Raw genomic sequence first — 26354 nt, 5'->3', positions numbered from 1 at the left:
TGAGGAGGGAAGATAACCGATGGTCATTAAGGGTTACGGACTGGATTCCAAGGGAAGGGAAGCGTAGCAGGGGGTGGCAGAAAGTTAGGTGGGCTGATGAGATTATGAAGTTTGCAGGGACAACATGGCCACAACTAGTACATGACCGCGGTTGTTGGAGAAATATGGGAGAGGCCTTTGCCCTGCAGTGGGCGTAGCCAGGTTGATGATGATGAGTCTAATCTTTAGAGATGATTGATGACGTTTATCCTATTGACGAATATATCTTGTGGTTTTTCGGTAATTGTTGATGATATGTTTTATGACACGCATATTATAAAAAAAGAGGCGGCACATACCCAGCGACACATAACCAGTAACCTAAGTTTGGATCAACGAGCTTCATTGATGAGTACCACCACGTACTCACAGTTACATAACCCGTGAGCAAAGCTGGTGAGAAGGGTTGTGTTTTGAACGCGGTTGCCTCATCACAGCAGCCTGGTGCTTTGGATATTTGAACACGGACTACCCAGTGAACCAAGTATGCGGGGAAGAGGTTAGGCGTGGACATACATACAAATATGTATAGATAGACACATAAAGACATACCGCAAAGTGGGCGAAATTCCCAGAAAATAGTACTAGCATTAAAATAAAACACAAGCTTTTTCATACTCGACACGTGACATTCTTCACGTTAAAGCGACGACCGTCAAAGTGAAGCGATTATTTCCAGTATTGAGCAGCCGCTGCAGAAGCTAGACACCAGCAAATGGCAGCAAAGAATGAAGAACGATTCCAGCAGTTTCATGGCAGCATAAGTTTTGTGATAAGATGAAACAGTAATATACGCAAGCCTATGAGCAGATGAAGCCATGGATAGTGACAAGCGAGTTGGAGAGGCCAGTATGAAATGTGAGTGGCACGTCACCTTGTGAACAGAGGTCAAAACATTTTTTCCTATGTAGGAGCTGTTCGGCCTTGGCCCTTCGCTTTCGTAATATCTTGTCCGCTGCCTGGACTGACTGGCTCTCGTTTTTATGGAAAGCTCTAGTGCAAGAACTGCTTTGTGACTAATGGCCCAGATTGAGTACGGCTCGCTTTAACCAGCAATTCAAGATCGTGTTAACCGACAACTCGTTCGTGTACGATTTCAATGTCAGCGATTCGCTTCTACTTACAGTCAAAGCTAAGTGTTCTGCTTGTCGGGTACCAGGGCTACGAGAAGCGATAAGTTCTAAGAGATGACGGAGACCGAAAATAGCACGCGTAAAAATGAACTACGTTGTTTTGGAAGAATGTAAAACGAGCCGGTGCAATGACTGATATTTTTTTTAAATCTCCTTATACGAGCAAAGTATGCAAAGAAGTGGTTTTTTCGGTAATATTAAATGCGCGGAGTTCTTTAACGCGCGCAGTTATGTGAATGAACAAGTGTGTCTTTGGATTCCCTCTGCAGTGGATTGCGGACGCCGCTAGTCGAGTATTTGTTAAATCAGTTAAAAACGCTCTTGCTAAATTCTTGTATCACACTGATGTATGCATTGTTCTGTTATATTAGCAGTCCTGTATATTCGTCCGTGTTTGTGATCTTGGGCAGGGTAGTGCGGATTCTCGTACGGCGTCAAGTTTTGTCGCAATATATGTACGATATATCTGCAAAGTTTGAAAGCGGGCCATTTTTCGAATAGTTCGTTCTTTTTGCCTGTAAAGAATGTTGGGCTATTATAGTCTCTGTCTACCGTTCAACCCATTTTGTAAATGTTTGCTTTACTACTCCAAAGAAATGAATGTAGTGATAAAGAAATGGAACCCCTTGCCTGCTATTTATCAACAGGATGTCGTAGCCACTTAACCGCCGTGGTGTGCTGTTTAACTACTGCACCTGAATAACAAAGCTGATTTGTATATAGAGTACTTTGCATCATAACAAAAAAAAAAAAACGCAGATTGTTTTTTTTTACACCATATGTAAAAAAAGAAAAACAAACAGTGGCAAATTTCAATGATGACAGCTCTGAAAATACGTGGTATCTTGAATGTTCTTGGCGAGGAGTAACGAATGGACACAGAAACAACGTTTATCTGCACTTAAGCTTAATATTTATCAACGTGTTGCGTATGCTTTTGGGCCCACTGAAGAAGCTGCAGTTGAAGAAAGCTTGCAATATTTTGCTTTGAGCGAGGCAACAGGTAGGTCGAAGCAGAGGCAGATGGTGGCACACAGATTGGTCTGACGTAAAGATTACCTGTGACGTCGTGCGTGGGCTCAGGGACGCCCTCTTGTGGCTCGCCTGAGGGAACGGGGGTGACATTAGAAATCTGGTTATGATGGACAACTTATTTGTATCCATTACAAAATGAAGAAGGCCGCCCGGTTAAGCGCGAGAGCGGCCGGTCCATTTCATTTCAGTGCTTTGAACAAAAGCAGTGTGGGGGAAACTCCTAAAGGCCTGAATTATACTATATGGACTGGGGCGTGGTGTTATTGCAGTCTGCGCAGCGCAGCTAGGTACCTTGCATCAGTTGCAGTTGTACATAGGCCGCGGCGAATCTATTTTCAGCACTGGACCGAAGCAAGGTTGCTGATAGTAGGTATCTGCGTCTGTTTAAATCGTCCACCAATATCCTTTTATTTTTTCTGTGCTCTAGTGATAACCATGAACCAGATAACCGATGCACAGCAGAGAGAACATACAGAAAAATTCTGGCAGAATTCATCAATAACGATTGCCATTGTTTTTCCCAGCACAATCTTGGCGTGCTGCACCAGGAGCGTGCACCATAGTTTTTCTGAATTTCCTGGAGGAGTGGTCCACTCCTCCCAGCTGCCGGGATGCTTGTTGGGTGTTGATTTCAAAAGTATTGTCTTCCTTTTTTGAAGGTGGAGTTAGCTTCCTTAAGATCAGTTGAAATTCAATGAAATTGCGACTTCAGCGCGCCACTTTCTCTCACTCCCCCCTATCCATATTCCTCCTCTCTTTCACAGCTGCCTCACCACTTAACTTTGATTGTAGCGCCCTCAGCCAATTTATCCTCATACTATTTCGGATCAGCGGTACACTGATTAAGGGAATGGCTCGTCGCAAAGAGGCTAACACTTAAAAGAATGTCAAGGAGAGAGAGGTAAATATCATTTGTTACTTCCATAGGAACTAAGGCCCCAGTCCGGGTCTCCTGGTAAGCTCATGCCTCCTGTCCCAGCACAATCTTGGCGTGCTGCACCAGGAGCGTGCACCATAGTTTTTCTGAATTTCCTGGAGGAGTGGTCCACTCCTCCCAGCTGCCGCGATGCTTGTTGGGTGTTGATTTCAAAAGTATTGTCTTTCTTTTTTGAAGGTGGAGTTGGCGCGGGCTCTCCCACTAAGTGGGCCTATTTGACGGGTAGGCTCGGCAGTGTTTACAACGAGGGGATCCTGGGTCCTTGTTAATATAATACGTGTAATGTGGTGCGAGTTATGTTTGTATTTGTGCTTTTTGTATTATTGAGGCGTCCTCTCTCGAATGCGTTTAGGGTGGTGCGTTCAGAAGTGTTGATGCAACCCTGCTAGGCTTCAAAATGTGCAGCCTTTCGTTCCACTGCATCTTCTTGCGCTTTTCGAGGATTGTAAGTGTCTTCGACAGTACAAAAGATAGGATGTCCCAGATTTTCACAGCGGGGTAGCTGATGTGCTCTTAAGTTTCCTCGCAATCCTTGATGGTCCGGAGCGCGTTGTATACGTACGTGTAGAATGGCTTGAGTATGCATGTACATATGGAGCTTTGTGCGTACGTGTAATGGCAGGTCATCATTTTGACTGTCTCTGCAAGTGCCTTGGCTGCCTGTTCGGATCATATTCGTGTCCGACGTGGGAGTCATTTTCTTTATGGTGCAAGCATTATCGCCAGCAGTTCCGCGTCTCAAGGCGTTGGGATTCGTAGGAAACTTTTCACAAGCGTTGAGTCATGCTCCACCATCGTCGCTTTGCTGCTTACAGTGTTATGTCTGGAATCTGTATAGTATGTTTTTTATCGTCTGTCTGCGTTCTGCATAATTTTTTTTTACCATCATTTTTTATTTTTTTCCAGGCGCATATTCTTTGGAATGGGGTCTACATTTACCCTTGGCAAATCTTCTCTTGGTGATAATGTCGGTGGGATCGGGGGTGAGTTAGCGGTTCCCTTTCCCGGTCTGGTCAGTTTCTGTCGACCCTGAAGTGTTTTAAGTATTTGTAATTGCAGCTGATTATGCACGCCTATTCTTTGTTCTAGTGAGTTAAAGAGGCCGGTTTGTTGCAATTTCAGGGTTGGGTGGGAACTTAAGTACCCCCAGGGAAAGTCTAGCCCACTTTATAATCTAGATGTCTATTCTTTTGCTTTGCGTGTTGGTTATCAAACTCGAGGAGGTACACCAGAGGAGCGTCCGGTCGGCAAGTGGGCCTATAGCGTATACAAAGATGAGAGTGATGCAGTCTGAGTTCCTTGTCTGTCTGTGATATGTAGTCTTATTAATTGTAAACAAATACACTTTATCAGTACAGTAGCGCTTTTCAGAATCCCCGAACGCCGATGAAAGACAAGATGCGTAATCCAGCATCTTGTGTATAGACAATGGCTGTCGTCCAATGGTATGAATGCGATTGATGTTGATCGCTGTTATGCGCCAACTTGAAGATAGCCCGCCGAGGCGACCGAACGACGATTCTCCCGGCATACTCACTGAATTGCGTGGCGCCCCAGCCGACAATGAAGGCATTGTGGCCGTCCAGGGTGTTCGTGGCCAGGGGGCCGAAAGGGAGGCACACGGGCATCACGTACCGACCCCACGTGACCGGCTTGCGCAGCACGAGCACCGCGATGTCGTTGGCGTACGTGCGCCGGTCGTAGCGCGGGTGGCGGACCACGTCGGCTACCTCGACGTCCACGGGCGTAGTGTGGTCGTCGCTTGAGTTCAGGTCGTGGTCGCCCAGTCTCACGGTCAGCACCCGGGCGGGAAGCCTGCACGTCAGCAGTCATTCACCCCACAACGCCCGACATATCGTTTTTTATACCCTGGTGTATGGTACCGCGAAAAGGTTATAGTAGCATTTCCAGTCGTGATTACCTCAGCAAATCATATGCTATCAATTTACTATACTATTTCATTTATAGTTCAGATAACATTTCATTGTCTTTTTGATACGAATGTACTTCTAATGGCTAGAAGTAAGTATAAACAAGTTGTTTTAATTTTCTTTTGTGTAGAATCACGTTTGGGATTCGAAGGGTTAAAAGAGGTTCTGAGAATAGGTTGCTTCAGTGGTGTGATTCTCATCCAACAGCAAGCGCGTAATGCGCTTCAAAAAAGACGTATTGATGCCCTAGTTATCAGACATTGCTTTTTAACGCCTTTGTTTAGTCGGCAAAGCATGGAAACAGAGAGAGAGAGAGAAAGAGAGAGCGAAAACAAAGGAAAGTAGGCTGGTTAACTAGACGATATCTCCGGTTGGCTACTCTGTATTGGGGAAAAGGAAAATGGGAACGAAAATAAAAAAAAGGAATAATGAGCAATACAGTCGACTCCCGTTAATTTTACCTTTGTTAATTCCTCTGACGGCTTAATTTGAACGCGCGGGAAAGTCCAGGCGAAAAAAACACTTTACTGTGCAAGAAGAAGTCCTTTAGTTCGAACACGAAAGCATGCCGCTTTGGTTCATTCGACCCCCACCAGCGCTCCATCATACGCTCAGTTGTGAGTAAAGGTTTCATAAGAGGGAAAATTCAGCAGCTGACGCTACTGCTTCCCTAGGCGATAAGACGGTGACAGCAGCAACATGTCCTGCAGCGATGGGTAACACTTTCACCATGCACTGGGCGATGTCACCTTTGATGATTTTGTCAGAGCCGATGACAGTGTTGAGGTCTGTGGGTCACTGACTGACAATTACAGGTATAGTTATTATAGTACTGTGTTAAAATATTCTGTCGTAGTTCAAGCAATAGAATAGATTTGAATTCGTTCACTTTGCCGCCATTCGTTAGTCCGACCTTACGGGCTATTCGGCCAAATTTTGTGGTGGCGCATGGGTCGAACTAACGGGAGTCGACAGATTAATTAAAGCTGTCTGTGTGGGGGCGCTGTTAGAGAGTCTGCGTAGGCGCGACATAGGCCCATTAAGTGTCAGTGTGTTTCAAGGTAAAAACATGGTAGTTGATGGACATATAGGGCAGTGGTGTAAGGGGCTTTTATTACCTAAACTAAGTAGGATAAGGCGCTCTGCATGCGGAAGCAACAAAGCGTAAATGGCGTGGATGTTGCGCTCAATGAAGCCTAGTCCGCTTTTGCCACTTCCTTTGCTACCCATACATTTAAAGTATCCGTTGCTTCAAGGTGCTGGGTGCATATTAGGATTGTAATTTGCCCGCCTCTACGTTCAAATGCTCCACCGACAATGTACACGACCACAGCTCTCTGCTTTCGTACAGGGGCGAGTTCCTCCAATGCATTCGTTGCCTAAGAAGGCTTTGCAATTTTATCATTTATAGGACATTAGAAAGGAAAAAAAAATTATATCAACTCTACCACTGGTGTTATGTTCCGTTTTACTTGACTTTTCCTCAAACTTGAGCTGCTTACCTTTGCCAGAAATGGCACTCTTCTACGCGAATGTAATCTAACGAACATATAGGAGATGCTTCGGATGACCGGATACCTTAAGACGTGCCCGGAATAGATGGATCCCAATGCAATCAAGCGGCTGAAAAGCTGCGCTGAGTCACAGGAGATGCTAGCGGAAGGGGAAATATACGTCTGGTCTCCTAAAAGAAGTTGGAATTAAGAAACGCACATATATAAAAAGCTGATCCTTACTCTCGCCTGTGGCAAACTGAGTGCATGAAGTTTTTTGGCCGACAGGCACGCATGTACACATACACACACAAAAAAAAAGAAAAAGAAAAGGCTAGAAGACGTCCTTAGGACAGCGAGAAATGACGGCTCTTACATCGATGATGTTGTTCCGAAGAAAGTTTAGGAAAAAAAAATCTAATCTTCGCCGAGTTCTCCCCTTGATCAGATGCGCTACGCTTCACCCTCTTATTAAATAAAAAAAAATTGTGGCTGTTGGATCGATTGCTGAATGCGAAATTGATATCCGCAGTCACCCAAGTACAGCGTTTTCGCGTGTAGAAGTGGCATGGAAGGTTTGCAAGGAGCGATGAAGGTTGTATCGCGAATATTGGGTTAGAATGCGGCTTCGGAGTAGCGCACCCTATCGCACCAACTTTATTTTTCAAGTCATCATTTCCTCGCAGTCTCATTCTTGTCTTGTCTATTGTTGCTGTTGTTGGCGCAAACGAAGTACACAGTCGGTGGTTACGTCAAAACATATAAAAGTTGAAAGTTAAAATCACAGTTGGAAAGGAATATTTTCAACTGGGTGCTTTAAAACCTTGTATTAACATGTCGCCGTAAGGTCAATAATGAAGAAGCAATGATGCATGAATTACATAATTAATCATCAGACAAAAGATATTGGTGGCTTCCTCACAAGACTGGTAACAGTATACAGTAGGCTTTGGCCGCACATGAGGCTTGGCTGAGCGTTTTAAATTTTGCTCTGTGCTATTTTGGACACCCGGTATGTTGAAGAACAATAAGATACTGTTCATGTGAGTCCTGCTTTTTGGGGGGATGGTGGCAAAAGTAGAGCCTTACGAGTTTCGATTAGAATGTCGCTTGTAATGTTAGCAAGTCAACATACCAGAATTGTTTCGTGTACTTCCATTGCCTTCTTTTAATGCCCCGTTCTTTCATGCTGTTATGTGGAGACGTTTCTCGTATAGTGATTTCCTTGTCCGTCATAATCCGGTACGTCATTTAAGAGATATCCCCGCATTCTTTATACCTATAGATACTGTACCCATTTCAAAAGATTTGAATGTTTGGCTAGTTGGTATTTTGACATGAGTACCATCTTGAAATAGCGCGCAACGGTACGGCACAGCAGAAAGGAAGGCGAACACAGGCGCAAACTAACAACTGATTTTATTGAAGCCAGACCCAGAAGTGTGTATATCCACAAGCTTCGAAGAAACACTGTTGCAAGGAAAAATGGAATTGGTCAAACAGGAAGTGATTAAATAAGGCACGATTATTTTCTGCATTGTACAGTGCGATCGATATTTCGGTTACACAATCCTGACCTGCTTTTCTGATCAAAAATGCCTCCAACGTTTCACGAGTGTTTTTTTTTTATTGCTCTTGCCTAGGATTTTCACGCTACGGAAAAGTGGTTCACAAGTGTGGCAGCTACTGCAATGGTCAGCAAGATGTGTATTCAGTTGTTAGTTTGCGCCTGTGTTTGTATTCCTTTCTGTTGTCCCGTTGTGCGCTATTTCAAGATGCCTTTCCTATTTTACACACTATTGTCATTTACCAATAAGATGTTATGTTCCCCAAATCGTTAATTCTCTGCCAAGCACCGTTTCATCAATTAGATCTAAACACTCACCGAAACCATATTTACAAGAAAGTACCTGAAGATTGGCTGTGACATTTAGACCTATTATTTCATTTCTGCGTCGTAATTCAGAACTTCATTGCTTTGCTAATTTTGCACTTTTTATGTTAGCGTGTTTTGAAATTCTATCGCAATACACCATCCTTGAGCTGCGTGTAATTGTGTTATTAACGTTTTTGACTGCCTTCTGGTGCCTACAGCCTGACAAGCCTCTTTCACTTGGAACTGTCCTGTCATATTCACTATTTGTATTTGATACAAAGCTAAACATTATTATTATTATTATTATTATTATTATTATTATTATTATTATTATTATTATTATTATTATTATTATTATTATTATTATTATTATTATTATTATTATTAATCATCCTGCGGGATTGCCGGGCAGGCACTTCGTTCTGTACTTGAAACGCGACGCGAAAGGTTCACAGACGTACAATTATAGATGGGGAGATCGTATCGCAGATATTGAAATTGCTTAGTCTTTAGCTCGCAGGATGTAGCTACAGATCAACGTGCAACCGATTTTATTTTTACATGTGTGGCGGATGGAAAAATTAAATTATGAGGTTTTACGTGCCAAAACCACTTTCTGATTATGAGGTACGCCGTAGTGGGGGACTCCGGAAATTTCGACCACCTGGGGTTCTTTAACGTGCACCTAAATCTAAGTACACGGGTGTTTTCGCATTTCGCCCCCATCGAAATGCGGCCGCCGTGGCCGGGATTCGATCCCGCGACCTTGTGCTCAGCAGCCTAACACCATAGCCCCTGAGCAACCATGGCGGGTGTGTGGCGAATGGAAAACGTGATTTAACCTCACAAGCTGGTGACATAAATCCGAAAGCCGGACTGAGTGATGCTTTATCAATGATATTTTTAGTTCCTAAGCACTATGGACTAAAGACCGTTTTCAGAAGCCAAGATCGTCGGACCATGGCCGTGCGCGTGGCTGGCGCAGAAAGCAATGAGGTCGTTGCTACAGTGGTTGAACTCGACAAGTCTCTGCAACCGTTTTAGAATTGGTGTGCCCTTTGACGGGTGCACGCAACCAGAGCTCTCTTTCTCTCTCTTTTCTCTCACTCACTCCCTCTCTCTCACTCTCTCGTGCGAGCTCTCTCTTCTCTCTCTCTCTTTCTTTTCGTCCCTATATTCGCTTCGCCCAGTGAAGAGTAGCAAGCCGAACGTGCATCTGGTTAAACTGCCTGCCTTTCCTTATTTCTCGCTCCCTGTGTACGGAGCAATTTAAAATTATTTCATAGCTAATAGCCTCCCCAATCGAAAAAAAAAAAACCGTACGACCTGAATCCATAATCCTGCATGATTTAATTGGGTACTGCATAAAAATTTGTATTGATCACATATAAGCCCGTATGAACGTACCGCCCACATGATTATTGTATGGTGTTTATCAGTCTTTCGGTGGAATACGGGAAGGTAATCTGTGCAGTCGTCGCTACAGTGCATAAACTCTGCATAAACTTGAAATACAGCGGTAAAGCTGAAGAAATTACTGAAATTACCAGAAGTAAGTGTTTGTACGAATTTGCTGCTATCGAGAAATGAACTGAGCTGTTTTCAAGTTGGAAATTCAATGGTGATGGAAACAAATCGTTATTATTTGAAACGTCAACATTATTTTTCTGTGCCTTCGGATGTGTTCCTTTCTGGGCTGATAGGGACGGTTGCGGTTTATGTGCCTTGAAGAGGGTTATACGTGTAGAAATACGGTGTGAGTAGAGATGAAAAGACTGTTAGATCAGTCCCTCTGCCGCGTACATTCAGTGGAGTCGGGAACATTGAATATTTCTAGTCATATGCTAAGCACTTCCTGGCGAATCCTTCTTTCGAAAGTGACGGATAATCTGAAACGAAAATGCCCTTTTTTATGCGCAATATTTCAAGTACATACGGAAATGAGGTCGTCCTATTTTCGCTTTGTATATTGTATATTCTTATGCATTCACGTACGTCACAGACGCGACTGCGTAGTTGCATAATTGTCGAAAAAATTCAGACAATCTTGTTTTCAACTTTCGATATTTTTCGCGTATATCACAAAAACTATCCTGTATGTACACGCATTATGGCTGAAAGACAGAGCACACAAAGTTTCAGACTTGTTAGGGTTATCGTAGTTATTTATGATGTTCTCCTTTACAAATTCTCGTTAATTTTGATCTGCACCACTTCCCATCGTCAGATGTTAAACGAAGTTTAGCCTTCGGAGAAACTGCTACTGCTACCAGAACGCGTAGAAAATTACATACGAGCAGAACATTAAGCAATGTCTGAACGAATTAGAATCAGATTTTTTAGACAAATCGCTGAAGGAGAGCGCTGAATATTGGGGACAGACTAACAGAGGCATTTGGCTGCGCGATATAATATATATAGTAAAGAGCAGTTAGATGTGACACACGTCACTTTTGGAATATCATGTTTGCAGCTTCTTAGTTCTGTAACAAATGTTTTATGAATTAGTCGCATAAACGGACGACTATAGCACCTAAGTTTGAAGTTGAATGACTGTTAATAGTACTTTTCAAAAGCAGGCGTAACCAACTAGCAATTGCACATGCAATAAAAGGTAATATATAAGTTGTGTAAGCTTTATGCGATTTACCAGCGTACCGAATGTAGGCTACAAAACAATTATATCATTTGGTTTATATATGCCTGGTTCTAAACGCGACGCCCCATAACCTTATTCACTTTTACAGGGAAGCATTTGTTCTTAGCATATGTAATGAAGTAATGCATTGTCTAAGTTGCGCTGTGGGTCTATATTTATTCCCTTATAATTATCCCAGCTTACTATCATAGTGGCTTCATCAGCAAGTAAGTTTTACATTTTGCAACTAACAGAACCTTATTTTGTTTCCTCAGCTGCTTTGCAAACGCTATTTCCCAGTACCCGCGTAGAAGTGCCGAAGTAAGTTGTCATACGAATACTTTTATGCAAGTTGCAACCTTCTTCAGGGATTACGCTTGGGCCCTGTACTGCGTGCCCCAATAGAGATTCGTTGGTTTGAATGTATTGAATACCCTGTAATGTTATTTATTTATTACACAAAGGCGTATAACTATGGATGGAAGAGGGCATTGAAAAATAAATAAGGAAGACACTTTACAACAGACTTTGACTTAGATAGCGAGACCACTAATTTCCTAAATATTAATGCTCTTGCTGATTGCTTTACGACAAGCGGCTGACATCATATAGAGCCGTGCAAAGGGTAATAACAGCTACTATTGCAAAAGATGCTGCTTTGCAGGAATCGTATTTAGGTCTATATTTAATTCCTTTATTTACAGGGATGCGTTATTCTGCGTTATTCAAGGGGAAAAAAGCAAAAAGAGAGACATTCAAGAAAACCTATCGTCACAAAGGTGGGTAGCCATTTGCATAGATAATAGCTTGAACTTAGCATAACATGATCCTTCGGGTGGCCTTTATGATTCAATACGGCAAATGGCGCAAGAAAATGAGACAAATAATTAAGAAAACGATCAATACGGGCGCTGGCTGCCTTAGTATGTGATCACAACGACAGGCCTCTATAACAGCCCTTTTGCAGTTCTTTGCGATTTGTTTTGCACCCTTTGAAATGATCAATTCTAGCGTACTTCAGTCGGCGGGCAGCTGAAAAAGCCGACGTGATGGTGCATTCTCTCGGCGGAGGCGCGGATGAAGTCATAGTGGCTTTGGGAACGAGATGGTACGAGATCACTGGGACGGGACTAAATTCTCGAGGGTCTGTGTGAAAAATTCGATTCGAAACGTTGCCGTGGCAGTGAAGGGGCGTTCGGAACGTGACCTGCTAATCGCAAGCGTGTTTCTGCGGAATACATGGAATCCCTACTCGCCGATAATAAATAAATAAACACTGCGTGACAACTTTTTCTACCCTGCAAATGCGGCGGCGGAGATACGAACACTTTTGATGTCAGGCGAAGTGCACGTCAGCTCCGCTGCCCCACATTCCGGCGCGATCACGTCCGTGACACATTTCCAAGAGCTCAACCGTTTCGCAATTCACAATCCCCGCGATACTTTGGGGGGCCCCGTGTCGTTGGAGGGACGCAACCGGGCGGTGACGGTTTCTGCTTTGCTTCTGAGTATTACATTTAAATGACGTAGCCGCAATGGAAGTCGGCACCATGCAGAACAAGCGGCCCATATGCTCACTAAGCAGAGAGAGAGGTACAAACACACGCTTGAAACAAAAAGAAAAAGAAAAAGGGCGATCGGATATCGTCTCTTCCCAGATTATGGCGCCGGTAATCTGACATTCACAGTTGCATTGAGGCCATTTTAGCTTTACTTTGCAAGTGTGTGAATATACTTTCCACCCGCCGTGGTTGCTCAGTGGCTATGGTGTTGGGCTGCTGAGCACGAGGTCGCGGGATCGAATCCCGGCCACGGCGGCCGCATTTCGGTGGGGGCGAAATGCGAAAACACCCGTGTACTTAGATTTAGGTGCACGTTAAAGAACCCCAGGTGGTCTAAATTTCCGGATTCCCTCACTACGGCGTGCCTCATAATCAGAAAGTGGTTTTGGCACGTAAAACACCATAATTGAATATATTTTCCATCGGGAATACCGATCCTTTTCTAGGACGTCCATTACTCGCATGTTGTTCCTCAATGAAAAGCAACATTTTTGTCATGTAATAAACCGTGCTATCCTTCACGCTGAAATACTGCTGGCCAATCAGAACTTAATCATGGTCTGCAATCTATGGGTCCTTGTGGATGCAACTGTCAGCTCATGCTACTTGACGGCAGATCTTCGCCTTGAAATACAACCTTGTTGCATCCCCTTTATTTTTATTCCGTGCTGCCCATTTTCCGTTTTAGCCTCTTTGTAATCAATAATTCGTCTCAGATTAGAATAATTGTTTACAGTTAGGCGTGTTGCACATCTAGAAATATAATTTCCGGCGCCTTTTGGCCTCCGAAGCCCGTAAGCCATTAACATCCCATTAAACGCAAGAATAATAATTATAAGGAAACAACAAACAAGCGCACTTACTGCCTCGCACGCGCGCCAACGCTGACGCAGTGGGCTGCGGTGAGCACGTGACGATCTGTGACTAGCGCGCCTCCGCAGCCGACCTTCGCTTGGGCTTCGGTCTTCAGGTAGATGGCCGCCTGCAAAAGCAGCGCCACCAGAGCTGTACATCGCGTACGCACAGCGCACGCGTGTCCATGGCATTGCTGTCCCCGTTGCGTCCTACGAAAATTATCGTGCGCGCCTATGATAACGCTTTTATTACACAGTGGGCAATATCTATATTAACGCGAGTGCAAAGAAGATGCTTCTTCTAGTTAGTGTTTCTTCTTCTTTTTTTTTGTGGACTTCATGTACAACTATGTCTCTGGAATGTGTATGCATGTTATATGGGGAAACAGGTAGGTTCCGTTTCACAAGTTGCAGCTTTGATGCCGCGTACCTTCCCGTTCCTGCACAGTCATTATAGACAACAAGAGTGTCTGACGAGCGAAACGCGTACATTTATATTAAATGTCAATCAATCAATCAATCAATTAGCTAAGCAGGTCAACTCTGTTGCTCCCGTACCATCCATGGCCATGCACCGACGTCAGCCACCCGTCCTCCTACGACGCGGGAGTCGCTCACGCTGGAGAGCCCGCATCCTGCAGGTGAAACGACACAAACAAACACGCCGACGTCACAATCAGTTTACGTTACTTGGTGCGCTTATTGCGCTACAAGACGCAAGTCTGACCGTGGCTCTCAGCGTTCGAACCAAGGTAGCTAAAGCAAAGATGGAGTTTACAGACCTCGTATGGAACTGCACACTTGTGCGCTTGTAAGGGCGGTACACCAGTAAATGTGGGCAACTCGCTCGGCGGCCCGAAAGATGATGATGATGATGATGATGATGATGATGATGATGATGATGATGATGATGATGATGATGAAGCATTATTTAATGGCACAAACCCACTATTTGGGATAGGCCACGAATCAGATGGCAATATGATTGAAAAAAGTGAAATAAAGGTGTTCTGCCGGTCGTGCCATGCTTCACGCGCCCGCCGCGTACCGCGCACTTTTATTTTCGTAGTCTTCTAATCCATGTGCACCACTTGCATCTACTGACGCTACGCGCCTAAAGTTCGTGTGCGGATATTTGGTTTAGTTACTAGCAGCTTCATCCAACGGCGCTTTCACGAAATCGCTGTACATATGCTATAGGGCATCAGCCAAGAGGCAAACATTCGGCAGAACAAACATGCTCTATGATTGTCTCTTACGCAATACAGGAGTTGTCTAAGAAAAAATATATGCGAGTACTCCCAACTATACCCTCTTTCATTTACGCGTGTACCATCAGGGGCCTCTGCACCATGCCTCTACCAAATTACTTCATATGCTCAAAAGTCTAGAATACATTCCCAGTGATAGCAGTATCGAAGAAGCCGAGAATATGAGCGTCTTCTCTCAGAATCCATTTGTTGTTTGAAGGCAATCCCGGAAGAAACATGAACTATATGAATTTACTTCCACTCGAGAGACGTGCTTATATAAATATGATATTACGAATATGTGTTTTTCCCGAAAAACATTTTATCCGCATAGTCTGCTTAGGGAACCTCTTGGACCGCCTTCTAAAATTGAATAAGGATAGCTATCATGCTCGTGCTTCCCTCCAGGGAGTTCGAATTCCGCTCACCTACTTTCGTGGAGGTTTGCAAGTAAAACTGCACAGTCGTATAAGCAAGTTAACTTGCATTTAAATAAAATTATGTACATTACAATCAAAGTGAAGTACCAAATGGTTTGTCGCCAAAGATTTTGTGTTTTGCCTGTATGGAGCACAGCATTTTTACAGCGAAGCTGTTAGCTCTAGTTGGTCGAGATTTTTCGTGGCGTGCTCACTCAGAAAGCGGCACCTGGAAAAGGGGTTTTAAGTTACCGCGTAACGGAATGATATTTTTTTCATATGTATGAATTACAATCCGATGCTAACATGTCTGTAGACTGTGTGTAAGTCGTACTTTACGAATTTTACTGACAAATTTCATTTTGAGAAATTCAAATAGTTCAAAAACGCACTTGCGCCAGGCGGAAGGGCCTCCAAGAATGAGGATGAATGAGAGGACTTGAAACGGCAGCTGGAAAAGGGCTTTGTCTGTCAGTTTCGCGTGACAGAACAACGTTTTTTTTTTTAGTATTTTCATATTACCATCCGAAGCTATCATGTCTGCAGTTTGTATGTAACTCGTACTTTGCGCACTTTGGGACGCGATTTACTTTAAACATTATTTAGTTCAATAAGGCGCTTGGCGGACGGCCTAGAGGAATGAGGACGTGTGCTGCACTTCCGCACACGTGCATGATGGCGTCACGTAAGTCGCCTGTGGTGGTCGTGGTGCGTGTGTAACGCCGTCTAACGTCCGCACCAGCTTCGCTGTATACATCCACTTTCATAGGGTGGAATGGAGACGGATTTTATTTTGACAAATCTTTTCAATTTCCGCACTTCTAAATGTAAGCTGCATATGTAAAAATTTATGCCTGCTCGCGCTTCCGTCTATAGAACTGCGTCACGGAAAACTGATGTTTACGAAAACCTCTTACATGGTTGCAGCGTTCGGTCAAGCGTCTCGTCCATTTAGCGACGCGCGTCTCACAGGCTTCTTCCAGGAAACAAAAGCAGGAAAGAAAAGTCCTGCTGGTGGTATCATCATATACTATATATGGTAAACAATTTGCACGCATTTGTAAGTGCGTTGCTTTTACGAACTCATATGCTTTCCTTATAGGAATGGCCAACAGCCCCACGGGCGACACATGCAACAGCGATGAGACACTCGCGCATATTATCTGTGTCTGCACGCGATATAGTGCCCAGAGTCAAGTGATGTGCTGAGTACTGGACCTGTTGAACAATCGTCCACTATCAGAACTAAAAGCTTTAGGTCAGTGCTCCCAAAGAACATCCGCGCTGAAGGCCTTACTCGCGTTACTAAGGTAGCTGCGGTCTACGGGGTTTCACGATAGACTTTAAGAACGCCGCCCCTACCGCTCTATAGCGTACGTGGTTTGTTCGTGCTTGTCTCCGTTTCTGTCTACCTCCCCCTTCCACTCTCTTTCTCTTTTATGCGAAGCATACTAGCCGCACAACCACGCTCTTCCTTGCTGCGCCGCGCGCGGCCGCGTAGCTACCATATGACGTAATAACAGCTGCAAAAGCGGAGGCTCAACTCGTGCGCTCGCTTGCGGCCGCGTAGATACATAGCCGGGTCTCAGCTCGTGCGCTCGCCGGAAGGTGACCATCTGTCACGGTCACGCGCTCGCCGGCGCGTGACCGTGACGTCACGCGCCGGCGCAGCGCCCCTAGCGGGAGGAGCGGGGGTCAGGTAGTGGCTGTGGCCGCGCGCGACCGCGCGAGTTGGGGCCCAGCTTTTCCTCCGGTTGTTGTGACGTCACGTCACGTGGTTAAATGCTGGCTGCCCGGCCGCGCCCAAGGGCTGAACTGAGTGATTGCAATATGCAACGCATAACAACTAAAATTAAGGATAGTATGCTTCGCATCCTGGGCATAACCTTAGCCAAGCCACAGCCATTTTTTAACCTCCTTAACTCTTCCCCCGTGCAGGGTAGCCAACCGGATCTACCTATGGTTAACCTCACTGCCTTTCTATGCGTCCCTCCTCCCTCCCTCCCTCCCTCCCTACATCCCTCATCTCTCTCTCTCACTCTTGCTCGTATTTGTAACATGATACTCACCAGATGGCAGTGCGTTGGGGTAGCCTTCGGGGAGGGGCTCGGGTGGTGGGGCGGGGGCGATGGCCGCACCGTCCGAACCAGCGCCGCGGGAGGCGACGCCGGTTGAGTTGCCGCCCTCTCCTCCTGACGCTGGTTCGGGGACGCAGCACAGCTTGGCCAGCGGTCCTCGGTAGCCGCACACGTACCGCCGCTGCTCGCTGGACGAAAGTAGCGCCAGTTGCCTGCACTGCGACGCCAATATGCAGAAGCCGTCCTTGCCGTCCGGGCTGCGGCAGTCTGGCTCCCTCGGTGCTGCTGCTCCTGCTGTTTGCGCACAGGGAAACGCGGTGCACTTGCACAAAGGCGGCCACTGCACGCTACTAGTGAGATGAATGTTAAGTGATGCGAGGAGAAGACACACAGTGAATGCTGAGGCAGTGCAGGTTGGCTTACGTGCACTCAGACGTTACAGCTGCTGCTCGGCGAGTGGTAATTATGGCTGCGGTGTTTCCATCCCTATACGCCACGGTAGTGGCGACATTAAAGGATTGAGCATGATGTTGCGAAACGTGCTCGTTTTTTTAACTATGCACACAACGACATTCAATTTATAATTTAGCTAATTCGCACGTCATTGACCTGAAAGTGGACACAGTGTTTTTGAAAGCGTCATAAAATATCTGCCATTAACCCGTTTTTTTCATTGTTTAGTAATACTATAAATAAATACGCAACGAACGCTCAAAAAGCTGTTTCAACACTTCAATTCAATCCTTTCAGTCCTTTCACTAATCATTTAACAAACAAACAAACAAACAAACAAACAAACAAACAAACAAACAAACAAACAAACAAACAAACAAACAAACAAACTAACTAACTAACTAACTAAAAATAATGTTCAGTGGAGATTTCGCGGTAAATGCGAGAGAAATGCGTGAGCACTACGTCGCATCTCTTTGAAGTCCTGGATCCGTGATTTAGAGCACGTTCGCCACATTGCAAAGTGTTGTTCAGGAACTCACTCGACACACGTTCAGCCTCTTCGAGGAGCGAAGTGCAACTTACGCTGGTCTGGAGCAGACCGTAGTCAATACATATGTATACACACATACACACTCTTCTAAGCTCCGCCATGCTCTCTCTCTACCTCCAACATGTAACCGGCTTCCCACATTTCACACACATACACTTTTTTCCACTTTGACACTCCTAATGCTCAGACATTAAACGCCGTAGCGATATCTTCGATCTGTGACAGCGGCAAAGCGGAGACGAAAATGCGTATTATCGGGAACACAGATTTGAAAAGATGATCAGCGCACAGTGCAGCTTCAGTGCTGTGTTGCTTGACATGAATTTTGAAAAGACATGGCAGTTAGAGTTTCTGCTTTAGATTAAGTCTCGGTTTTGGCAGTCCGGAATTGGCAGATCATGTACTTCAAGCATGATGTGGGAACTTAGAATTTGCTCCTAATCCTCTAGGCATGTGGTATACTTCATCAACAACCGCTGTGTTGCAGAAAAGAAGCGGTTACTTACCTCCCATCAGCGTCCCCACTTAACCTTGTGTTCCTACACTTTAGCGCGAAAGCGTTGTATTTGACTATGTCTCATCGAACTCATACTAAAATATGTAACGGTACGTACGTCATTGCCGGCACATGTTTGAGCTAGAAACGAACTTTTATGTGAAATGCTGCGCTAAAGTACATTTGTGGCCACAAAGCAAACATGGTAAACTTTATTGGCACTTGCATCACTTCCTTTTTGATTGTGTTCCTAATTTTTCGTGGAAACTGTTACCGCTTAGCATTTCATTATTGCATCGAACTCATCGATGTTCTTGGGCTTGTTCTAGCAGCCTTTAAATTGCGGTCAGAATGCACAATGCAAGTTGTTTGAGCATTCGGTCATGGGAGAACTGTCGTTCGCTTTTAACTTTTCACAGTCGCGCTGCTTCAGGGGTGCTGAAGGAAGAGTCGCACATGGGTGTATCTCCCATTCTAATGCGGAACGAGTGGGCCTTCGTAAATGCCACTCCGAGCAAGAGGCGGCACGATACTGTCGCCTCAGTGCGGGAAACATTTGATGGCACTTGTAGCTTTAAGGATGGATCAAGCTTATGAAGATGACACTTCAAGAGGTTGAAAGAAGGCCAGTGTTTTTGTGTCATAGCTTTAACCACGATATGAAGCTTTTTGTAGCATCGCTTCTGGGTAAGGGGATTGGAACTGGTCGGGCTTCCAAATGGGCAGACCGAACGGCTTCGTCGGCGAGGTCATTACTAGCAATTCCGGTATGTCCAGGCAGCCACTGGAATATAATTTAATGTCCTTTAGCAATAGCTTGATGGCGGACTTTTCTTATTTCCTATGCCAGCTGCTCGTGAGTCTCATGATATAGGGCAAAATGCAGACTCTGAAGTCGCAAAAAGAGTCGCAAAAAATGACCCATTCTGAGATTTCACTTGGAGGAGATATTTGACAGCAGCACGCAGGGCAGCGAGCTCTTCCGCCGTTGATGTCATGTGTAGCAGTTTGAATTTCGTTATGGTTTTCGTAGCCGGAATGACAACGATACCTGAAGAGCTGGTGGATGAGACGGAACCATCGTTATAGATGTGTGTTCGCTCCCCGTATGTCTCATTGATTAATAGCAGCATCATCTGTTTCAGAGCTTTTTTTAAGGTGATTGGTCTTCTTCTCTACACCCGCAATAATTAGGCGCACCTAAGGCTGTTGGAGACACCCCAAGGGCAATGAAAGCCTTGATGCTGGTATGTATCCTAATGCAAGGCAATCTGTATGGGTGATGATAACTTCAGAAAACGTTGCACGAGGTCTGTGCCATGGCAAGAACGCCAGGTGATGATCAGGGACACGGGAAAGATGACGCATATGCGTCGTGAGACAATCCACAGCAGTATGTTTGAATGGGGTGATCTTTGGAGAGCACGATTGTTGCAGCTGTTGACGCATAGCGAGTCAGTCCTAAACACTTGCGCAATGCTTGACCTTGTAAGCTCTCCAGTGAGCGACCATTTGACTTGCACGTACCGGACAACTCTGGATAGGCTGTAGCGTAGATATTCGAGGAATAGAGCTCTGCACAACTGAAGCATGGAGCGTACAGAAGTGCCCCATGTTTTCACGCAAATGAATCTGAGTACCTGGGCAATCAACAACAGTGTTTTCTTCAGGTACGTGCAATGAGGGCTCCAGGAAAGATTTCGATCGATTATTACACCCAAGAATCGATGGGTCTTTTCATAGGTGATAGTGTGTCCATTAATGGAGACTAGGTATGGCACCATAGCATTGCGTGTAAATGCAATCAATGCACATTTCTTGGCCGATGCAGTCAAGCTTTGTGTTTGAAGGTATGCTAATGTTAAATTTGCTGCCCTCTGCAATCGCACGCGAACCTGACTGCGAGTGACCGCAGAAATCCAAAGGCAAATGTCATCTGCGTATATCGCGAGGTAGATTGTTTTAGGTAAAGCTTCAGCTAGTCCAATACGTGTCACATTGAAAAACGTGGGACTCAATACTCCTCCCTGAGGCACGTCGCAGTATGCGTAATATTCAGATGTGGAGTCATATGCACCCGTACCATGTACATCTTCATCAACAACTTGAAGACCAAGATTTTGAAAACAGACTTGACTTTGCCAATTGGTTTTTCACGTAATGGGATCAAGAACCAGACTTTCTCGCGTGCTTTGGATGGATGAGGCTAATTTCTCCAGAAACACACAAGTTAATTCTCACAACGCGCAACACTAGATGATAGGCATCCCCACTCGTTGGCACAAGCGCGACACCAATATCAGTGGTCGTTTAATGTGTGGAGCGTTATCTTTGATGGCAACATCATCGGACACACCTTTTTCGACAACACACTGACGACGCAACGCTACGTCAACAACATCCTCGAGGGCCCCTTGAACTACGTCTGTTGCAACGTTCCAATTGCGCACCTTCGGAACATCTGGTTTCAACACGATGGTGCTCCTGCGCACAGCAGTAGTCAGTCTCGAGCGTGGCTCGACAAGCTTTTTCCTGGACAGTGCATTGGCCGGCACGAACCTGTACCCTGGCCTGCAAGATCGCCGGACTTGACACCGCTGTACTTCTTGTGGGGCTACGTGAAAGATCTCTTGTATAGCAGCCAAACTACCACACCGGAGGCCTTACGGCAAAAATAAGCAGAGCCTGCCACGAGATTCTAACTTCGTTGATCAAAGCTGCAACAGCACAAGTGTCGGAAAGAAGCAAGTACTGTATTACTTCAGACGGCGACCTGTTTGAGCACGTGCTATAGGTGGCAGTGGAAAATCACAGCTCAAAAGTGGTGAAGAACGTGACTGTTTAACGCGCCTTCATGCTGTCATCCTGTCCTTAAATAAAAGAAGCTTGCAACGAAAATAGAAATAGGGAAAAAACTGCTTCGTTTTGCCTCTTTTCCGGAGTTGAAGAGAGAGAAAGGGTAAATGGCTAAAAGTTGCACCTTTGGATGTTTCTTTGTAGGTGGCTGAGAGGCCTTACGTGCTTTTAGTTTGTTTTTTATTGCAATAAACTCCTGAGTAGTTCTTCCCTGTTCTTCCGAGAGCTGCATTATTTATTTTGACGCGCTCTTTTGTGCGCTGTCTTTTTTTAGCATTGGTTGAATTTCTTTTGTAGCTTTGTTTCATGATACACGAAGGTTAAAGCTATCCTGAGTGCCTCATGATCGAGCACAACATTATTGCGTCCAGAGATTCTGACGCTTATCGCACCACGCTAGGTAGGTCGCGAAACCTCTCGAGCCACCCTACACGACGAAGCCTTGTACGATGAGGCGATAAACGAATGCAGCCGTAAATCTTTGAAAGGTTGTTTGGAGGCGCTTGAGTAGTGGCACTCGAGCGCGCATCTATTTCTTGTTTCGCGTATTTCGCAGGCTTTTATTTTTTCTCGGGAAAAACAACGAGGCAAAGCTCAGCACGAAATAAATGCCTGATTCGGAGGTTATTTAAGGTGCCCTACAACTTTGTAATGGACATGTTTGCGATTCAAGCAATAATATAAATATTCACTAATTAAAAGCAAAAAATAATTAATCCTTCGTGATAAAAGAATACTGGCTGTAAGCAAACTGCCGCTGCTAGGCAGTCGGTACGATTTCTCTGGAGATCTTGGGTTTTTAAAAAATGGCTGTGGCTTAGCTAAGGTTAAGTCCAGGATGCGAAGCATACTAGCCGTTATTTTAACGCGACAGCGTTAGGGAGCTCGTGTCGCAGAAAAGCTGGTGTCGTCGGCGTCGGCTCAGGCGTGCGGCGCTTGCTCAGGCGCGCATTTCGTTGTCGCGCCGAACGCTGCGTTGCTTGACGCTCACCGCGTCCGATGCGGGGGGCGACGCCGCGAGCGACGGCGCGAGTTGGAGCCCCCTTTCTCCTCTGTCGTGACGTCACGGTGTCACGTGGTATTGAAAGCGACACCGCCGCGCCTGAGGAGCTGGGTTGAGCTCTCGTAATATGCTTCGCATAAAAAATATTGGTCCACGTTAACTGGGACACACGGTACACGTACGTACATGGATCGATTGATTCATTTCCTAAATATAACTGCACTTCAAGGATACAACACTGAAAAGGGAAGGTGAAGGCATACTTTTATGAAGTCAAATTTAATGAAATATTCCGAAGTTCCCAGCTAAACTATGTCGAGTGGTCACTAGCGTTAGTGATTCCTGAACACTAATGGAAGTTCTTCCGTACATGCCGACGAGCTTCGGCAGTTGTCACATTAACATCAGCACCGAAGCTATCCCAGGCATTGCTGCGATATCTGTGCTTGCACACTTTTAAACTTCCGCAAGGCGTCAGTCGGTATTTTTTGATTGGCAGCTTTATTGAATGCAGCTGTCAAAGAGCGCCATCGTGAGATAGATGTTCAAAGCGAATGCGCTTTGAGCACGGTTTCCTTATGTGAAGTTTGCCGTGTTTGCGCTTTTTGTTTTTCCTTTTCTCGAGATAACCACATACTTTGTTTCCCTAACAATATGTAGTACTGTCGGACTGTCGGACCTATCAGTGGCGTCAATTTTCAAAGGTTGACTTCCCAGAGCTGCGGGCGCGTAAGAATGGCTCCAAATGGCTGACCCTTTAAACCTAGTGTCGTTGAGATTTGCAACCTTAAGGCCATTGGGCATACGCTAAACATATATAAATACTTAATATTTATGAATTCTTTCAGTTCTGGTTGCCATGCATGTTTAACTCTCTCAACTCTCATCAATGCACGTTGATGAAATCTGTAGACGTAGGTCAAGCGTATTGTTCAAGGCAAAGCAGTGCCTGTAGGGTTTGTATTTTAACTCGCTCTTGGCTTTCGCCAAGGACGCGCAGCTTCTAGGACGGCTCTGAATATGCCTCCCCCCTCCTCTACTTTTCCCCAGTATAGGCCCTCGCGCCATCCCTTAATAAATACATTTTGTCATCATCATCATCATTGTTTGGTGGTGGTGGAGGGTGAGTTGTAGCACGAGGTGGGTTTAGCCTGGCGATCAAGATCGGCAATTTCTCCACCCGAGCGTCTTTTATAGGATCATTGTGGTTCTCCACCACATGCCCATCTGACCAGTCTCTCTAATTAGGAATGCGATAAGGAGACTTGAAGTTTCATTGCGGGCTATAACTGGTCATTCGGGGAAGGCAAGGTGTTGCAGGCACGTACTTATACGGAAGGTCCTTTTGCTGCAGATGTTTCAGGAGAGCGTCCTTTTCATCTTGGAAGTTCGGGCACGACTGCACGAAATGCTCAATGTCTCCTGTCTCGTCGCATGTCGTACGGTTCGGAGAATTGATACGCCCTGTCTTAAATAGCCATGCTGGTGTACTAACAGATCCTGCCCGTATTCGATGTAGAAGTGAGACTTCCTCTCGACGAAATCTTTTGGTTACGCATTGCACATGCGGCTGAACCCAAAGATACCCAAAGTGATTTTGAATGTCAAATTTCTTGATTACTATTGGGGCCCTTGACTTTGGGAAGATGATGGAGCGATGCGTATTCAAGAGAATCAGCTTTATCATTGCCAGCAATGTCAGTGTGGAAGGGAATCCATTGAAACTTTACTGTTAAGCCTTTGTTGCCGAGATATTTCACGAGGGCTAGTGATTTTCGTAGGAACCTGATGGACGGTAGACCACGGTAGAGTTGTTGCAATGCGGCTTTTGAACCCACAAGGGCTCAAATCGGAGAGTATCCGTATTATGTACAGCAACAGTCAGTTCCATTTTATTGCATTTTACTAGAATGAATAGACTTGAAATCTTTTCTCAAAGAAGTTCCTAGTTTGACATATTGCTTTATCGACCACTTGAAGTCTTCATCTTACTATGAACTTTTCTAGATAGTCAGTACCCTTCATAGTCGTATTGTTTGTGCCTTTGTTTCAGTATGTCGATGTTCAACCAACTTGGCCAAATTATCACTCTTGTGAACTTTTCGTCTTGTCTGTTTTTCAGATCTGTGAGCACATACGTCCACCCAGATTTTTTCGAATGCGGAAACAGTAAAAACATCATAAATAATAATATCGAGTCACTAAAAAGTTAACTAACTAAATAAACGTATTGTTTACGGCATAATAATTGGAGCAGAGGGGGGGGGGGCGGCAGCCTACAATCGAAGGGGACATAATTCTGCTTAAGTTTGGGTTCTACGAACTATCTTTTCTTGGCTAATGCTTAGGCATTTGGCTCTTGTCATGGGCTGCACTCCCAGGCAGCAAAGTGTTTGATAAGGTTGAAGGCTGAGCGTGTCGGTATTTGCATACTAGAAGTTGGATTGCGCAACATTTTGGCGAAACACACAAAAGAGAAACACACGCGCGTTGCGCAAAGTATTTGAACTTTCAGTTTCGCGCAATCCGAACACTCTTGCTCGGAGGGTACACACGCCGGCTGGCCGTTCAGTAATGAATACGGAGAAGTTTGAGGGGTCGACACTGAGCGTGCCCACGCTGTGCTGCCTGGGGTGTTAATAGGCGGCCGTAGTTTGTAAAGTTGCGCTACAGACCACCGACGCTCTCCTGGCCCGTCGCGGTACGCGACCATTCGAGTTCACCGCTGTGTTGCTCACCGGTGGAGGAGTTCGTAGCCCGCCCGGTCGCGAGAAGCGCCGCCACCGTCACCAGCCACAGCATCTGCGAGAAAAGCGCCCCCACGCTCAGTCAGCCAGGTTTGCGCATGCGCTTTTCGTTAGTAAGCCTGCGCCCATTCAGCTTGTACGAACGCGCTCACAATGCGCGCCGCGCGACAGCATTAAGGAGCACTGACATTACGCGTTTTTTTTTGTTTTTGCTAGAATGCCTGTCTTGGATCTCGAAAACTTACACGAAATGGCGACACGGCTCAGGGAGGCCTAAATATCCTTTTTTTTTGCGTGCCAGTTCCGGTTTTCTTTCCCGGGAGATTTATCTGTTGTGACGTCATGTCGGGGGAAGGCGGCCATGTGGGAGCAGGACATCGCGACGTTTTGGCACTCGCTCCGACTCGCTGGGTGGTCTGTTAGGCTGCCCCCTTCGGGCCGCTCAATGGGCCCGATGGGGCGCATTAACCACCTAGCGAGCCTGAGCTAGGACCAGAACGTCGGGATGTCCTGCTCCCACGTGGCCACATTCTGCGGCATGATGCCCTGACATATACAGCTTTTGGAAAACGAAACCGAATTTGGTTCGCGGAAAAGCTACTGTAGTAAGTTATATGGGGCGCTCTGAGCCTCGACAGTATTTTTATAGGGTTTCTAGGTCCAGAAATGCGAGGTCGAAATGTCCGGTCGACACTCCTTATGAGCATTAACATAAGCTCTACAGTTAGCGCAAGATATTGATGAAGTGATGCGATTACATTTGCTTGATACAGTACGAATTACAATTCATAAGTCATGAAATGCTTCTTCAGAGCTGGTCAATGCAATAATACAGTGCATAGGTAGTCAAGCAAGAGGTGTTGTTTTGCTTTCGCTGTATTTTGTCCATTGCTCGAAGCTTTTCGTAGCAATAGGTACATTGAGTCACCACATGGCGCTGCATTCCTTCGCATGAAGTTTGGCTTTAGTAAGTGGCACCTGGAACAAAATGATGCAAAGCT

General features: G+C 45.4%; 1 protein-coding gene across 1 annotated transcript in view; it reads right to left on the bottom strand.

Annotated features, from left to right (window-relative positions):
* The window catches only part of LOC135899507 (transmembrane protease serine 9-like), an 82978-nt gene that overhangs the window by 8304 nt on the left and 48320 nt on the right, over positions 1-26354 (bottom strand). Inside the window, exons 10-15 of the mRNA XM_065428781.2 lie at positions 25345-25408; positions 17237-17539; positions 14057-14133; positions 13508-13626; positions 4682-4959; positions 2232-2276 (exon numbers count right to left, since the gene is read on the bottom strand). Coding sequence (XP_065284853.1) covers positions 2232-2276; positions 4682-4959; positions 13508-13626; positions 14057-14133; positions 17237-17539; positions 25345-25408 — 886 coding nt within the window. The remainder of the gene's footprint in view (positions 1-2231; positions 2277-4681; positions 4960-13507; positions 13627-14056; positions 14134-17236; positions 17540-25344; positions 25409-26354) is intronic.

The sequence above is a fragment of the Dermacentor albipictus genome, chromosome 4 (assembly GCF_038994185.2).
Source record: "Dermacentor albipictus isolate Rhodes 1998 colony chromosome 4, USDA_Dalb.pri_finalv2, whole genome shotgun sequence".
In the NCBI taxonomy this organism is placed as follows: domain Eukaryota; kingdom Metazoa; phylum Arthropoda; class Arachnida; order Ixodida; family Ixodidae; genus Dermacentor; species Dermacentor albipictus.
The sequence above is the reverse complement of the archived record's forward strand: the minus strand, read 5'-3'. Positions and strand labels throughout refer to the sequence as shown.